This window comes from Rhinoderma darwinii, chromosome 11 (genome assembly GCF_050947455.1).
Source record: "Rhinoderma darwinii isolate aRhiDar2 chromosome 11, aRhiDar2.hap1, whole genome shotgun sequence".
NCBI classification, from domain to species: Eukaryota; Metazoa; Chordata; class Amphibia; order Anura; family Rhinodermatidae; genus Rhinoderma; species Rhinoderma darwinii.
In genome coordinates this window covers 89,366,364-89,384,126 of record NC_134697.1, presented here as the reverse complement: position 1 = coordinate 89,384,126, position 17,763 = coordinate 89,366,364, and the positions used below count along the sequence as shown (strand labels likewise).

General features: G+C 44.6%; 1 protein-coding gene across 1 annotated transcript in view; it reads left to right on the top strand.

Moving 5' to 3' along the window:
* LOC142663005 (uncharacterized) overlaps positions 1 to 17,763 on the top strand; it is a 76,336-nt gene that overhangs the window by 28,305 nt on the left and 30,268 nt on the right. Inside the window, 4 exon segments of the mRNA XM_075841299.1 lie at positions 338 to 1,772; positions 2,021 to 2,072; positions 13,851 to 14,006; positions 15,359 to 15,420. Coding sequence (XP_075697414.1) covers positions 338 to 1,772; positions 2,021 to 2,072; positions 13,851 to 14,006; positions 15,359 to 15,420 — 1,705 coding nt within the window.

The window sequence follows — 17,763 nt, the reverse complement described above, 5'->3', positions numbered from 1 at the left end:
ATCCTACTCACTGACTTGAAATTAATTCTGCTTCCCAAATAATAAGATTCTTAGTTTTAAAATTATACCATAATAAATTATAGCTGCGGTAGTCAGTCATGAAATATTACATACATTATTGGCAGTGAAAGTGTTAATGTTGGTAAGTGAGTGTTGTTTGCCATACACTGTTTTATTGAGACTCTGCTTTGATAATTGAAATAGAAAACTTCTCTTTGCAGCCCAATTTTTTTTATTTGGAATCATGTTTTAGTTGTTGTATGGGAAGCTTCATGTAGGAACGTTTTGAAATGCATGTTGCAAAAGATGAGATAAAACCGGTTTCTCTTTTTAACAGATAATTGCACCACAAACATTGCAGGACATCTCCTTTTATCTCCAAGTTATGACGTAAAAAACAATCGTGAAGAACCTTCCACGACACTTCTTACTACAAATATACTGTTTCTCCTTCACAGCAGAGATCTATCGACTGATCCCACTAATCACAAGGAACCTTCATCTTGTCAATCAAAGTTTGTAAAACAGAGTATAAGAGATACAGGGGGTAAAATATTTCCATGTTCTGAATGTGGGAAGCATTTTAAAAGGAAATCTATTCTTTCTATGCATGAAAGAATTCACAGAGATGAGAGGCCATATTCATGTTCAGAATGTGGGAGATGTTTTCGCCAGAAATCAGATTTGATTGTACATCACAGAAGGCATACAGGAGAGAAGCCATTTTTATGTTCAGAATGTGGGAAATGGTTTAGTCAGAAGTCCGATCTTGTACGACATCACAGAATTCACACAGGGGAAAAGCCATTTTCATGTCCAGAATGTAGGAAATGTTTTCAACAGAAGTCTGATCTCATTGTACATCAAAGAACTCACACAAGGGAGAAACCATATTCATGTTCAGAATGTGGGAAGCATTTTATACAGAAATCAGTCCTTGTTACACATCACAAAATTCACACAGGGGAGAAGCCATTTTCATGTCTGGAATGTGGCAAATGTTTTACCCGGAAACAAGATCTATTTAAGCACCAGAAAATTCACACAGGGTTAAAGCCGTTTTCATGTTCGGAGTGTGGGAAATGCTTCACAAGGAAATCAAGTGTTATGGATCATCTGAGAACTCACACAGGGGAGAAGCCATATTCATGTCCAGAATGTGGGAAATGTTTTAGCCAGAAATCAGATGTTGTTAATCATCAGGTAATTCATACAGGGGAAAAGCCATATTCATGTTCAGAATGTGGGAAATGTTTCACAAGGAAATCTACTGTCATCGAACATTTGAAAACTCACACAGGGGAGAAACCATTTTCATGTCCAGTCTGTGGGAAATGCTTTAGCCAGAAGTCTGATGTTGTTAATCATCAGATAATCCACACAGGGGAGAAGCCATTTTCGTGTTCAGAATGTGGGAAAAGTTATAACCATAGATCAGCTCTTGCTCGGCATAAGAAGTTAAACCATCAGGTAATCCATACAGGAGAGAAGCCATTTTCATGTTCAGAATGTGGGAAATGTTTCACAAGGAAATCTAGTGTCATTAAGCATTTGAGAACCCACACAGGGGAGAAACAATATTCATGTCCAGACTGTGGGAAATGTTTTAGCCAGAAATCCGATGTTGTTAATCATCAGGTAATCCATACAGGGGAAAAGCCATTTTCATGTTCGGAATGTGAGAAATGTTATAACCATCGATCAGCTCTTGCACGGCATAAGAAGCAAAGCCATTTTAATATTGAGGCTGTAGGAAATGTTTTGCCTCAGATGTAGTGCTCCAGGGAAGTTAATTGGTTTGAAAAATGTAATAATTTTTTTTTGTGTTTTTATGAAATTTGTGTGTTTTATTACAATTTGCACATGGGGTACCACAGTTTTATGATAAATCATGGATTATATTATTCTCCGAATGGTTTAAGAATAAGTGCTACTCAACTGACACCTCTGGTTGTTTGAAATGTTTAGTATCTAACACAGGCCTTATACAGCTCTTATGTAAATGTGCATAACTGCACAGATATTCCATGGAGGCATTGTTAAGGAACGGACTGGTCTTTGGAGATAATCCAGTAACGTGTATTGTGGGAGATTCTAATCTGCTCAGGAACGGTCCTCCGTTAAATGGACACTAACATTCCAACAACTTATGCAGATCTAACGGTATACCTGATATATATCAACTTTGTAATTTACTTATTGTTAAAATTCAGGTGTTATATCCATGCAAATTCTGTGTGAAATTACTGCCACTAGGTATCTCCCTTCAGTAAAGCATAAAGTGTAGAGCCGAGTGTGTATAGACCATAAAGCATACAGTGCAGAGCGGAGTGTGTATAAACCATACAGTGCAGAGCTATGTGTGTACGAAGCATGCAGTGCAGAGCTGAATGTACAAAGCATGCAGTGCAGAGCTGAATGTGTACAAAGCATGCAGTGCAAAGCTGAATGTGTACAAAGCATGCAATGCAGAGCAGGGTGTGCATAAAGCATACAGTGCAGAGCTGTGTGTGCACAAAGCGTACGGTGCAGAGCTGTGTGTGTACAAAGCGCACGGTGCAGAGCAGAGTGTACAAAGCGCGCGGTGCAGAGCAGTGTGTACAAAGCGCGCGGTGCAGAGCAGTGTGTACAAAGCGCGCGGTGCAGAGCAGAGTGTACAAAGCGCGCGGTGCAGAGCAGAGTGTACAAAGCGCGCGGTGCAGAGCAGAGTGTACAAAGCGCGCGGTGCAGAGCAGAGTGTACAAAGCGCGCGGTGCAGAGCAGAGTGTACAAAGCACGCGGTGCAGAGCAGAGTGTAAAAAGCGCGCGGTGCAGAGCAGAGGGTACAAAGCGTGCGGTGCAGAGCAGAGGGTACAAAGCGTGCAGTGTTAGAGCAGAGTGTACAAAGCGCGCGGTGCAGAGCAGAGTGTACAAAGCGCGTGGTGCAGAGCAGAGTGTACAAAGCGCATAGAGCATACTGTGCAGAGCTGTGTGTGTGCGTTTTTATAGTATATGGTGCAGAGCTGTGTGTATAAAGCATACAGTGCAGAGCTGTGTGTGTGTATAGTATACGGTGCAGAGCTGAGTAAGTGTAATTCATAGCAAACTATATTAGATGACATGCCTCCTCCACAGCCTGACCCCTCCCACACGTGTGGCTGATCACATGATCATGACCTCACCAAAGGTCATATGGGTCACTGGGATCTAGTTAGTATAATATTAGTATATTATATATCTGTGTATCTATAGACATGTAATATAGGTTTATATATAGTTTGTATTGTATACAGTGCATATTTATAGTGTGTGTGTGTGTATAGATATAGTACAGGGTTGTATATAATGTTAGTATATAATATATCTGTATCTATAGATATGTAATATAGGTGTGTATATAGTTTGTATTATACAGTGTGTATCTATAGTGGGTGTATATAGTACAGGGTTGTATATAATGTTCGTATATTACATATATGTATCTATAGACATGTAAGATAGGTGTGTATATATATATATATATATATATATGTGTGTATTATATACAGGTTATATCTATAGTTGTATATATAGTACAGGGTTATGTGTAATGTTAGCATATAGTGTTACATAGTTAGTACGGTTGAAAAAAGACACATGTCCATCAACTTCAACCAAGGGATGGGAAAAGGGAAGGGGAACCTTTCTACACATAGGAGCGAATATTTTTTTGTTCTAGGAAATGATCTTTGCCTTTTTTGCAGCATCTCCTGTCCCTACTGTGACGGCTCCTGCGGTGACTATTCCATAAATTCACAGTTCTTACAGTAAAGAAGACTTGTCGCCTCTGCAGGTTGAACCTTTCTTTCTCCAGACGGAGGGAGCACCCCCTTGTTTTTTGAGGGGGTCTTACATGGAACAGTATTTCACCATATTTTTTGTATGTGCCATTCATATATTTATATAAGTTAATCATGTCCCCCCTTAGTCGTCTTCTTTCAAGGCTAAATAGATTTAATTATTTTAATCTTTCCTCATAACTTAGATTCTCCATGCCCCTAATTAGCTTCGTTGCTCTTCTTTGTATTTTTCATCCTTTCTATGAACTGGAGCCCAGAACTGAACTGCATATTCTAGATGAGGCCTCACTAATGCTTTGTAAAGTGGTAATATTACATCCCTGTCCCGTGAGTCCAGGCCTCTGTTAATACACGACAATATCTTGCTGGCCTTTGAAGCAACTGATTGACATTGTGCTGTTATTTAGTTTATGATTTACAAGTACACCCAGATCCTTCTCAACAAGTGACTCACCCAGTGTAGCTCCCCCTAGGACATATGATGCTGCAGATTATTACACCCAGATCCTTCTCCACAAGTGACTCCCCCAGTGTAGCCCCCCTAGGACATATGATGCATACAGGTTCTTGGTACCCAGGTGCATAACTTTACATTTATCTATATTAAACCTCATTTGCCAAGTGGATGCCCAAACATTGTGTCCAAATCTTCTATAGTCTGAACTATGTTACATAGCTTGGTGTCATCTGCAAAAATAGAAATAGTGCTATTAATCCCATTCTCTATATCATTAATAAATAAGTTGAATAATAGTGGTCCCAGCACTGAACCCTGGTGTACACCACTTATAACCGGTGACCATTCAGAGTAGGAATCATTGACCACAAATCTCTGGATACGGTCCTTGAGCCAATTCTCAATCCAATTACAAACTATACTTTCTAAACCTATAGTCCTTAATTTACCCATTAGATATCTATGAGGGACAGTGTCAAATGCCTTTGCAAAGTCCAAAAACACTATATCCACAGCGGCCCCTCTGTCTAGGCTTCTACTCACCTCTTCATAAAAACAAATCAGGTTGGTTTGACAGCTTCTGTCCTTTGTGACAGCCATCCTGGTTTTACTATTTATTGTCACATAATTCTGTATATAGTTCCTCAAAAGCTCCTCAACCATTGTGGGGAAAATGTATGTTAAGCTTACTGGTCTATAATTACCCGGGGAAGACCTAGAGCCCTTTTTGAAAATATTCACCATATTTGCCCTGCGCCAGTCCCTTGGCACTATACCAGTCACTAGAGAATCTCTAAATATTATGAAGAGGGGGACAGAAATAAATGAACTAAGCTCCTTAAGAACTCTAGGGTGTAACCCATCTGGTCCCAGGGCCTTGTGTACGTTTATTTTTTTCAATTTAGCTTGCACCATCTCTACATTCATCCAATTCAGTATATCAACTGATATATTAACAGCACTGGCAGTGGCTACATCAGCTGCTCTTTCTTCTGTTGTATATACAGAGCTGAAGAACCCATTTAGTAACTCTGCCTCCTCTTGATCCCCTGTGACCAACTCCCCATTACCACTATCTAGGGGTCCTACATGTTCAGACCTTGACTTTTTTGCATTTATGTACTTGAAGAATTTTTTGGGATTTGTTTTACTATTCTTGGCCACCTGCTTTTCATTTTGTATTTTTGCTGATTTTATTACATTTTTACAGATTTTATTAAGCTCTTTATATTTTACAAAGGCTACAGCTGTACCCTCAGATTTGTATTTTTCAAATGCCCTTTTTTTTCTCACATATTGCCCTTTTTACAGAAGATGTAAGCCATGTCGCTCATTCACACTCGCCTTCATATCGCTTCTCACATACAGACATACACCACCACCTTCATATCACTTCTCACATACAGACATACACCACCACCCTCATATCACTTCTCACCACTGGCGTAGCTATAGGGGTCGCAGCGGTCGCAATTGCGACCTAGCCCCGAAGCCAGGGGGGCCCACGGCCCCCCGCACCACATCAATAAAATGTTACTATAGTAACTCGGGCCGCGGGCCACTGTTACTATAGTAACAAACTTTACTTACCTTCCTGGTTCCGGATTGCAGCGGAGGTCCTGACGTCAAGCGCTGTGCGCAGCGCATGATGTCACAAGCCTATGCGCCGCGCACAGCATTGAGACGACAGAACTCCCGCCGCGGCCGAAGAGGAAGGTAAGGTTAGCCCTGAATGGCGGGGTCCGACTCCCGGGACCCGCCAATCAGCTGTTTTGAAGGGGCCGCAGCAATCGTACGAGAGCTGCTCCCCTTCATTCCTGTCACTTCATTCCGGTCACACTGTGAATCCGTGTCGGCGATTCACAGTGTGGGCGAGTAGTGAAATGAAGGGGAAGCAGCTCTCGTACGAGTGCTGCGGCCCCTTCAAAACAGCTGATTTGCGGGTCCCGAGAGACACATCAGCTATTGATGGCCTATCCTGAGGATAGGCCATCAATATTTAGGGACTGTACAACCCCTAAGCCTACGATGTAGCAGGCTTAGGGGGCCCATGAGACAGGATCACAGATTGTGTGATCCTGTCTGCTGGGCCCTGTATCTAAGCCAATCACATGGTAGGCTTAGATACATGGCCCATGCGTGATCCTGTCTGCTGGGCCCTGTATCTAAGCCAATCACATGGTAGGCTTAGATACATGGCCCATGCGTGATCCTGTCTGCTGGGCCCTGTATCTAAGCCAATCACATGGTAGGCTTAGATACATGGCCCATGCGTGATCCTGTCTGCTGGGCCCTGTATCGAAGCCTACCACACTGTAGGTTTAGATACAGGGCCCCAGCACACAGTAATCTTATACTGTATAAGATTACTGTCTGCTTTACCCTGTATCTAAGCCTACGTTGTGGTAGGCTTAGATACAGGGTCCCACAGACAGTATCACACATGGGCCCTGTATCTAAGCCTAACACACGTGTTACTAATCATTTTTTGTGTGTTTTCTTACAGGTTCAGTCGTTGGACTACGTTGGATTCCAGGACTACTTCGATGACAGCTTTTTTTTTTATTAATAAAATGGTTAATGAGGGTTGTGTGTTTTTTTTTTATTTCAATAAAATATTTTTTCTATGTCTTTGTGTTTTTTTTTTAACTATATTACTACCGCCTTAGTAATGGCCGCCGGCTGATTGACAGCATCCATTACTAAGGCGGGGCTTAATGTTAGCCGATGCAGAGGCTAACACTAACCCCCTTTATTACCCCGGTACCCACCGCCACCAGGGGTGCTGGGAAGAGCCGGGTACGATCCAGTACCTGACCATCTGTAGTGATGGTCGGCCACTGGGGTGGCCGTAGGCTGGTATTATCAGGAGGGGAAAGGCCAAAAACAGTGGCCCTTCCTACCCTGGTGATGCTAGGCTGCTGCTGCTTTATTGTATCTGGCTGGTTATGAAAAATGGGGGGAACCCCACGTCAATTAAAAAAAACAAATTATTGGAAAGAACGATGTGGGATCCCCCCCAATTTTCATAACCAGCCAGATACAACACAGCAGCAGCAGGCAGCATTACAAGGGTGGGAAGGGCCACTGTTTTTGGCCTTCCCCAGCCTAATACTACCAGCCTGCGGCCACCCCGGTGCCTGCCCGTCACTACAGATGGTCGGGTACTGGTTCGTACCCGGCTCTTCCCAGTACTCCTGGTGGCGGTGGGTACCGGGGTAATAATGGGGGTTAGTGTAGCCTCTGCACCGGCTAACATTAAGCCCCGCCTTAGTAATGGAGGTTGTCAATCAGCCAGCGGCCATTACTAAGGCGGTGATAATAAAGTTTAAAAAGATACATAGAAAAAATATTTTATTGAAATAAAAAAACAACCCTCATTAACCATTTTATTGAGAATAAAAAAAACGCCGTCATTGAAGTCCTCGAATCCGAAGTCCAACAACCGAACCTGTAAAAAAAACACAAACACACAAAAATAATCAGTAACACATAAAGAAGCAAAATTATTATTCTTACCTATCCTGGGTCCAGCGCTGGAGCCGCAATGTCAGCGAGCTGGGCCCTGTATCTAATCCAATCATGTGTGATACTGTCTGCTGGGCCCTATATCTAATCCAATCATGTGTGATACTGTCTGCTGAGCCACTGTATCTAATCCTATCATGTGTGATACTGTCTGCTGAGCCACTGTATCTAATCCAATCATGTGTGATACTGTCTGCTGGGCCACTGTATCTAATCTGATCATGTGTGATATTGTCTGCTCATCCACTGTATCTAATCCAATCATGTGTGATACTGCCTTCTGAGCCACTGTATCTAATCCTATCATGTGTGATACTGTCTGCTGAGCCACTGTATCTAATCCTATCCATAGTTTATAGGGTCGTAGTGCTATAGATATGCTGTCTCATATACACACTTTTTTTTGGGCGGACACATATGTAATTGGGGCTATTTCCCTGACATTTTAAGCCCTGAGGGTATGTTCACACGGCAGCGTCTGTTACGGCTGAAATTACGGTGCTGTTTTCAGGAGAAAACAGCACCGTAATTTCAGCCGTAATGGCATGGGATGGCGTCTTTCGCTGCGTCCATTACGGACGTAATTGGAGCTGTTTTTCTATGGAGTCCATGGAAAACGGCTCCAATTACGTCTGAAGAAGTGACAGGCACTTCTTTGACGCGGGCGTCATTTTACGCGCCGCCTTTTGACAGCGGCGCGTAAAAAAAAATGACCGTCGGCACATAACATCGTAAGACCCATTCAAATGAATGGGCAGATGTTTGCCAACGCTTTTGAGCCGCATTTTCGGACGTAATTCAATGCTAAAACGCCCGAATTACGTCCGTAAATAGGGTGTGTGAACCCAGCCTTAGTGACGCCCCCGGCTGCTAGTGCTGCATTGTTGGGTCACTTAGGAGACACAGCAATGCAGCTGAAAGCTGCGGACCGTCGGCCATGAGAAGTTTGCGGGGGGGGGGGGGGCCCAGTAAGAATTTTTGCATCGGGGCCCATGAACCTTTAGCTACGCCCCTGCTTCTCACATGCAGACATACACCACCACCTTCATATCACTTCTCACATACAGACATACACCACCGCCTTCATATCACTTCTCACATACAGACATACACCACCACCTTTCCTATTCGCCCTGTCTTTCCGAAACAGTGTAAAACCCTCTAGATTTAAAGCCCAATCATGTGAAGAGTACGGCCATGTTTCAGCGACACCACCTATATATTTTCTTCCAGTACCAAGGCTTCCAGCTCCCCCATTTTGATTGCTAGACTTCTGCCATTTGTGAACATTAACTTGCCTTTAAAGCGCAGCTAAACTTTTGCACAATTTTTTTTGTTTAAACTGCTATTATGTCCCTCTATGTGAATACATTACTCCTAGCAATTTTTTTTTTTTACTTCAAAGTACCTTTTCTGCAGCTTTTTTTCTTGTGAAACTGTCCACATCTATTTTCTCACAATTCCTGGTTCTGGCAGTTGCTAGGGGCTTGTCTAGGGGGCGTTTCTATGGGCGTGTCTTACTGTGTGTGATGTTACGATTTTTCTGTATCTTTCATGAGCAGTGATCTCTGAGGTGATAACTACAATACTGTGAGAGAGCACTGGGCTATGCACAGCACAACACATTATATACAGAGATGGAAATATCTCTGCACACTCCAGAAGAAGGGGGATGGACTAGCAGTGCTAGTCTTATCTGATGCTAATTAGCAGCTCAGATTACAGTGTCCTGAGACTCTCTGAAGGAGGGAAGGGGGAGAATCATCCAGGCACAGAGACAAGTGCGCACAGAAAATTCATCCTAATGACGGGGAAGTAAAACCGCAGTGCATGTGCGGTATGCAGAGGGAGACCAGATGGTGTATGAGTGGCAGCAGGGCTGGCTGGGACTTGTGGTCCTGCAGATATCAGATTGATGTCACGGGTGGCGTGGCCGACCCCTTCGTCTCTACCTCTGAACCCACACAGCTTTTGTCAAGGTGCAAGTCTGCAGTAAGGAGACACCAACTCGGTTGTAACGGGTTAACAAGATGGTAAACTTTACTGACAAAGAGGTGTAAAATACTTGATCAAAATTCCCTGAGATGGTATAATTATCTCTAGCTTGAATAGTGGCTGGGATAATGAGGATGATGAGGATAACTCTCGGTTGCTATGGGCGATGGACACAGTCCAATATTGTGGAATCTACTAAGGGTAGGGCCTTCACAGCTTGGCTCACTGTGGATGGTTTCTTGAGAGGCTTTTACTCATGGTTTGGCGCTGGCATGATACCCTCTTGTGGAACGTACAGCAAAACGGATCTCAACTTGATAGGCAGAAAGTGCGCACGCTGGCGGAACCATTAAAGGCGTAACGCGTTGCAGAGAATCCCTTGTACAGCGTTATCATCTCTGGCAGATAGACCTTTAGCAAAAGGTGCCCTCTTGGTGCGGACTGGGACAGCTTTGAATTCATCTTATTACTTCACGGCACCGTGGAATACCGCGGATGCTCCAAAGCTGGAAAACGGATGAAGGGCCTGACAACCGGATACTGGTGAGATCACTGGTAGCGCAAGGCTTAGAATCTTGCTTCTGGATAGGGAACTGGACATATGTGGCCTACTCCAGCCTAAGCTAAAGTTGGCTGAATCAACAGACAGCATGTCTGCTTCACCTCATGACTCCGCGAGCACATGTCTCTCCTACTCTAAACTGGTTTCTGCTGGTTCTGCCATCTGGAACTTCTAACTCCACCCACAGAGCTAGCTGATTGGCTTCAAGTAGAAGCATGTGACCATGTATTTTGCTCCCGTACAAAGTGAGAATATACTAACCCTTGCACGACATCAGATTTAGGTATACATGAAATTTGCAGCAGATAAAAGGAAATGCATATTGTTTCACACTTGGAACTCATGGTACCCAGCAAATAAACAGGGATTGCATAGAGAGAACTCCTCAGCCCCACGACAACTTATATACAGCAGCTGGGAGACTGTACTGGGACACTGCACATGCAAGTCCATCACTGCAGCCTGACACAGCGGCGCGGAGTGCGGCAGTGTGATTATCCTAGCTCCTCCTCCTCATTAGTACAGCCCAGTCAGCGTTAGTGTGGCGAGGGGGGCCCGGTCGCCAGTGCGACCGCTGCGACCCCTATAGCTACAACACTGGGTGCAGGTCTGGCGCCCCCTCCCTGTCCCCTCTTCCCCCTGTCCACTGTACTGTAACCGGCAGTAGCAGAGCGCAGGGAGGAGAATGACAGCTCTACTACTGTCCGGTCTATGGTGTGTGTGAGAGGCGCTTTAGTAGCAGAAGCGCAGGTCTGGCCCTCCCCTCCCTGTCCCCTCTTCCCCCTGTCCACTGTACTATAAACTGCAGCAGCAGAGCACATAGAGTAGACTGTGATGAGCTCTGCTACTGTCCGGACTATAGTGTGTGTGAGAGGCGCTTCTGCTACTGAAGAGCCTCTCACACATACCATACACCGGACAGTAATAGAGCTGTCATTCTCCTCCCTGCCGGTTACAGTACAGTGGACAGGGGGGAAGAGGGGACAGGGAGGGTGCGCCAGACCTGCGCTTCTGCTACTGAAGCGCCTCTTCACACACACTATAGTCCGTACAGCAGCAGAGCTCATCACAGTCTCCTCCATGCGCTCTGCTGCTGCAGGTAGTGTATAGAGGCAGAGAGACCTCCCTGACGTCAGGATGGGGCACCACCCACCCGTACTCATAGGCATTCATACACTTATACATTCAAACAGTGTACGATTTTCTGCTAGCAACAGGAGAAATACAAGAAATAAAATGTAGTAGAAAAGTGTCAGAGTGGCCATTTAAAACACATGCTGCTAGAAAAGAAAAAGTTGATTGAACGTTTAGTTACGCTTTAAATGTTTCACTTTCAATATCAGAAATGTGATTATTTGACATTATTTGTGCATTATTATTTTCACTGCTGTTTTGTAACGAAAGGATATCCTTATCCTGTTGTCTAGTCCTCTCCCCACCGTCTGTTTCTCCCCCCACTAACATAGTCTGACCCCTCTCTAACCTGAATAACCCTTTACTTTCTGCATTGGCCTCCCTCCTCCGTGTGTGTGTGTGTGTGTGTGTGTGTGTGTATATATACATATATATATATATATATATATATATTAGTACAGGGTTGTATATAGGAGTATTCTGTATATCTGTATCTATCTATATGTATAAATAACGTTATATTGTGATAGTTTTGACTTTTACAAACACGACAATACCAGTTATGTTAACATTTTATTTTAAGTTGCTTTTGGGGGGGAAATGGGAACAGGTTTTTGTTTTTGAACTTGTAATGTTTTTATATTAAAAAAACTTTATTTAGCTGTGTTTTAACTTTTTTATTAGTCCCCCTTTTGGACTTGATCCAGCAATCGTGGGATCACTTCCACTATATACTGCAATATCCCGCTCGTGAACCTGCTCCATACTCCTCCACCCGACCTCCGCGGATGTCAGGAAGGCGTTAAAAGGAGAATTGATTCTTTCATTGTATTTTATGGGCCAGCAGTTCAACAAAACTGAGAAACCGGCAAATTTATGCCCTCACCACTAATCCGGACCAGATCTGCGCACCAGGCTCCATTTTACCATTCAGATGCTCTAGAGCAGTGGTCCTCAACCTTTTTTGCACCAAGGACCAGTTTGATGCAAAAAATGTCTCAAGGGACCGGCGGGGCGGGAACGATGGAGTGCTTGTTAGAGTCAGTTCACACATTGCGTAAATACGGCGTATACCTGTATTATAATACCTGTATTGTCCTGCGGAAAATCCGCAGCATAATACAGTAGCAGCAAAGTGGATGAGATAAAACAAATCTCATCCACACACTGCGTAAATACTGAGCTGAAGAAACGCTGAGAAATTGACCTGCGGTGCAGAATTTTATGTCGCAGCATGTCCATTGTATTTGTGTAAACGCTGCTTATTTGTTGCGGGTTTTCCGCATTGAATTCAATGGGAGGTAAAATCCACAACAAATAGCTGGGGCGTAGCTAGAGGCTCATGGGCACTGGTGCAAGAATTCAGCTTGGGCCCCGCTATCCCTCCCCAACACCACCAGACGCCTGCCCGCGCCTATGCCCAGCCGCCTTGACCAACAGTCCCCATAGATGCACCCATAGTTCCCCGCACAGTATAATGCCCTCATGGTATAATGCTCCCCAAAACTGCCCCCCTCACAGTATAATGCCCCCATAGTATAATGCTCCCCATATATGCCCCCACACATTATTATGCTCCCCAAAGCTTCCCCCACACAGTATAATGCCGCATAGTATAATGCTCCCCATAGCTGCCCCCACACAGTATAATGCTCCCCATAGCTGCCTCCTATACAGTAGAAGTCCTCCCTTAGCTGCCCCATACAGTAAAATGCTCCCATAGCTGCCACCATATCAGCCCCCCTCCCATACCCAGTATAATGCCCCCATATGTGCCGAATAAAAATAACATAATTACTTACCTATCCCCATACCCACGACGGGTGGGGGAGATCCTTATACTCCGGTCTGTGCTATGAGTGACTCGGCACAGACAGGCGCGATGACGTCACAACATCGCGTCTGCCTGCGCCGAGCCGCTCACGGCAGAGTGAATGCTGGGGCAAGGAGCCGTCACTTATGCTCCAGCATTCAATTCAACTGTATCTGAATCCTAAGGATGTAGATGCAGTTGGAACTGGGACCAGCGACGGTCACATGGGATGAAACAATTCAGAATTTACATAGTTGATATGGTTCAAAAAGACACAGTCCATCTAGTCCAACCTCTAATCCTGCCGTGTTGATCCAGAGGAATGTACAAATTTAATCTGATGTCAGTTTTTGTGTTTTTCTCAGAACCAATAGGTTCTCTTTAATCAGAGAGAATATTAAACCTCACCCTAGAGATCATCTACTTGCTGACTGGAGAGGTGAGGGATTCTGGGAATTATATCCCATGTCATGACTTGTATCTTAATACATCAAGCACGTGACGGGAATGTATAAAGTGACATCAATGTCTCTCCATGTACAGGATTACATAGTAGTGAAGAAGAGAACTGAAGAGGGTGAAGGACGGAGCAGGAACCAGGTTCCTATCACGATGTCTCCACCTCAATCACTAATACAGAAGAGAGATCAGGAGATCCTCGACCTGACCAACAAGATCACTGAGCTGCTGACTGGAGAGGTGAGGACTGCTGGGAATACCGGGAGGGAGGGGTGTGGATGATGACTATAACCTTGTGTGTGGATGATGATGACTATAACCTTGTGTGTGGATGACGACTATAACTGCAATGACGGGGGTAGGGAACAGACAAGTGAGCCCTAATCTACCCACCACTCTGCCTACTTGCAACGACCCGCCCTAGGCGACGGGGTACAACTGGGTGACGGTCCCTACGCTCAATAAGTGCACGACAGACAAACAGACAAGGGTACACAGAAGCTAAGGGAAATGGGGCAGTTGCCCACGGCAACACCGTGAGCAACAAGAGTGGTGAACGAGCCGAGTCAAACCAGGAGTGTACGAGGTACCAAACGCAGAGCAGGAGAGTAGTGAACAAGCCGAGTCAAACCAGGAGTGTACGAGGTACCAAACGCAGAGCAGGAGAGTAGTCAGTAAGCCAGGTTCAGTATGTAGCAGGGAGAAATAGTTCAAGAAGCTGCAGCAGGGTCAGGAAACCAAACGAGAAGAATCACAAGCAAGGAGGAACAGGAAAGGCAGGTATAAATAGACAGAGGGCGGGAGCTAGCTCCGTTTGGCCAGGCTGTGATAGGCTCTCCCACTCCTAAGCCTGCCATCCTGAGTGGTGGAAGATTACCTATGGGCGTTGACACAGAAGCTGTGCCTGGCAGATCCTTTACAACAACCTTGTGTGTGGATGACGACTAGAACCTTGTGTGTGGATGACGACTATAACCTTGTGTGTGGATGACGACTATAACCTTGCGTGTGGATGACGACTATAACCTTGCGTGTGGATGACGACTATAACCTTGCGTGTGGATGACGTCTATAACCTTGCGTGTGGATGACGACTATAACCTTGCGTGTGGATGGCGACTGTAACCTTGCGTGTGGATGACGACTGTAACCTTGCGTGTGGATGACGACTGTAACCTTGCGTGTGGATGACGACTGTAACCTTGCATGTGGATGACGACTGTAACCTTGCGTGTGGATGACGACTGTAACCTTGCGTGTGGATGATGACTATAACCTTGTGTGTGGATGACGACTATAACCTTGTATGTAGAGGCAGTAAAAGGGAATCTGACCGCATGTTTCTGCTTTATTTTATAGTTTTATATTTATAATTTTTTGCTTTTTTTATTATTAAAGTACAAGGATGGATGTAACAGAGGTTTATGTAGGAAAGACAAGCTATAGATCAGATTTTTTACAATATGTTGAGTAAAAGCAATGTAACACAGCAGGATATAGTAGAGAATAATGTAAAAAATAAGGAAAGGCACCATAAATCATTGAACAAAGATGTGAATGTTAGTTTTAACTCCCTAAATGGATTGTTTTAGGAATACGACCCTTTGTCTAAAAACTTGCCTTCCTTGGCGATCCGATGGGGAAGTCTTGTTAGGTCATACATTTAACACCCAGAGAATGAGCCATGTAACTTAGGCCTAGTTCACATAATGCTTTGACCCTACAAAAGCTCCCGACATACTTGCTAAACTCTCCTCTATCTGATAGATGGGGTCCCAGGCTAGGAACTCCCCTTTCTATAATGTTCATATGCCTATCCTTAAAACTGTGCCATCTCTAACTTTCTTTTCGGAAAAGAATAATTCAGCTTCCTTTCTTTGTTTATTGTATTTGCAGTATATATTAAAAAATAAAAAGATAAAAAAAAAAAAAAACAGGCACAAGAACAAAAAAAACAAGCCAGTTACATTTAATTGAATCTTAGTCCCTACGGAAGCCCGGATGGTTCGAAAATTACATGGTTGACCCTTTTTCCCCGCAGAGTTTATATCATTGTATGTATCAGCTTCCTATAAGGTGTCAGGATGTGACTGTCTATTTCTCCGTGGAGGAGTGGGAGTATTTAGTATGCTGCCCCAACACATGTATGTCATGTAGCGCTGTTGCTAACTGAATGCTAGGGGTCACGTGACTGACGCCATGTTTAGTCCTATTCAGTTTGTTTATGGATGCATTACACAGGACTAATCTATGGGCTATACCATTCTACCAGGGGCGTAACTAGGAAAGACTGGGCCCCATAGCAAACTTTTGACTGGGGCCCCCCCTCCCCTGGGTGTCACACAACCCCCCCTTGTAGATAACGCCATACAGCCCCCCCTGTAGATAACGCCATACAGCCCCCCTGTAGATAGCGCCATACAGCCCCCCCTGTAGATAGCGCCATACAGACCCCCTGTAGATTACGCCATACAGCCCCCTTTGTAGATATCTACAGAGGGGGCTGTATGGCGTTCTCTACAGGGGGGGTTCTGTATGGCGTTCTCTACAGTGGGGGCTGTATGGCGTTCTCTACAGAGGGGGCTGTATGGCGCTATACAGCCCCCCCTGTAGGTAACGCTATACAGCCCCCCCTGTAGGTAACGTTATACAGCCCCCCCTGTAGGTAACGCTATACAGCCCCCACTGTAGGTAACGCTATACAGCTCCCCTGTAGGTAACGCTATACAGCCCCCACTGTAGGTAACGCTATACAGCCCCCTCTGTTGGTAACCCCCTGTAAAAGCCGACCTATAGTGTGTCCTACAAAAGACATGTATCCCCTATCCACAGGATAGGGGATACATGTGTGATCGCTGGCAGCGATAGGGAGAACGGGGGACCGAAAGTCCCCTGAAGTTCTCCATCACAAACCTCGGACTTCCGGAGTCTGCGCAGCTCAATAAAAATGAAAGGAGCGCTGGTCACGCATGCGCACAAGCGCGACCGGCGCTCCATTCATTTCTACGGAGCTGCCGACACAGACCCCGGAAGTCCGAGGTTTGTGATGGAGAACTTCAGGGGACTTTCAGTCCCCCGTTCTCCCTATCAATGCCAGCGATCACACATGTATCCCCTATCCTGTGGATAGGGGATACATGTCTTTTGCTTAATGGCAGAGCGGGGAGATACCTCCCTTCTCTGCCGTAGTGTTCAGTGGCGTCGCGCTGTAGCAGACAAAGCGGCTGCTAGGGGAGCCTCCGGCCATGGTGGGGGCCCGTGGCGGCGGGCGACACAGGCCCCCTCTTGCCGAGGGCCCCGTAGCAGCCGCTACGGCTTCTACGGCGGTAGTTACGCCACTGCATTCTACCGTGACATAGACAAAGGCTACTATACCGAAATTTATGTGAGCAAAATGTCTAATACAAGTATAAATCTAAAACTATATTTAATTTATTTCTTCATAGAAGAAGAAACCATACAAAGTGGACAAACCCTTTAACCCCTTTCCGCCACAGTCATTTTTCAGATTTTAATTTTTTTCCTCCCCACCTTCCAAAAGCCATAACTTTTTTATTTTTCAGTCGATATAGTCCTATGAGGGCTTGATTTTTGCAGGATGAGTTGTAGTTTTTAGTAGCACCATTATTGTGCCATATAATGTACTAGGAAACGGGTAAAAAATTATTTGTGGGGTAGAAAATGTAAAAAACATTGATTCCTCCATTGGTTTTTGTCCTGTATTCTGTGGGTCAATATGATTACGGTGATACCAAATATATATAGTTTTTTCTATATTTTACTACTTTTACAAGTAAAAACCTAAGTGTAAAAAATAAAATGTATTTTGTGTTGCCAAATTCTGAGAGCCATAACTTTTTTATTTTTCCGTCGATTAAGTGGTATGAGGGCTTATTTTTCACCTTCTCTATAAATGTAATATCACCTCCTCCATAATATCGCCTCCTCTATAATATCGCCTCCTCTATAAATGTAATATCGCCCCCTCTATAATGTA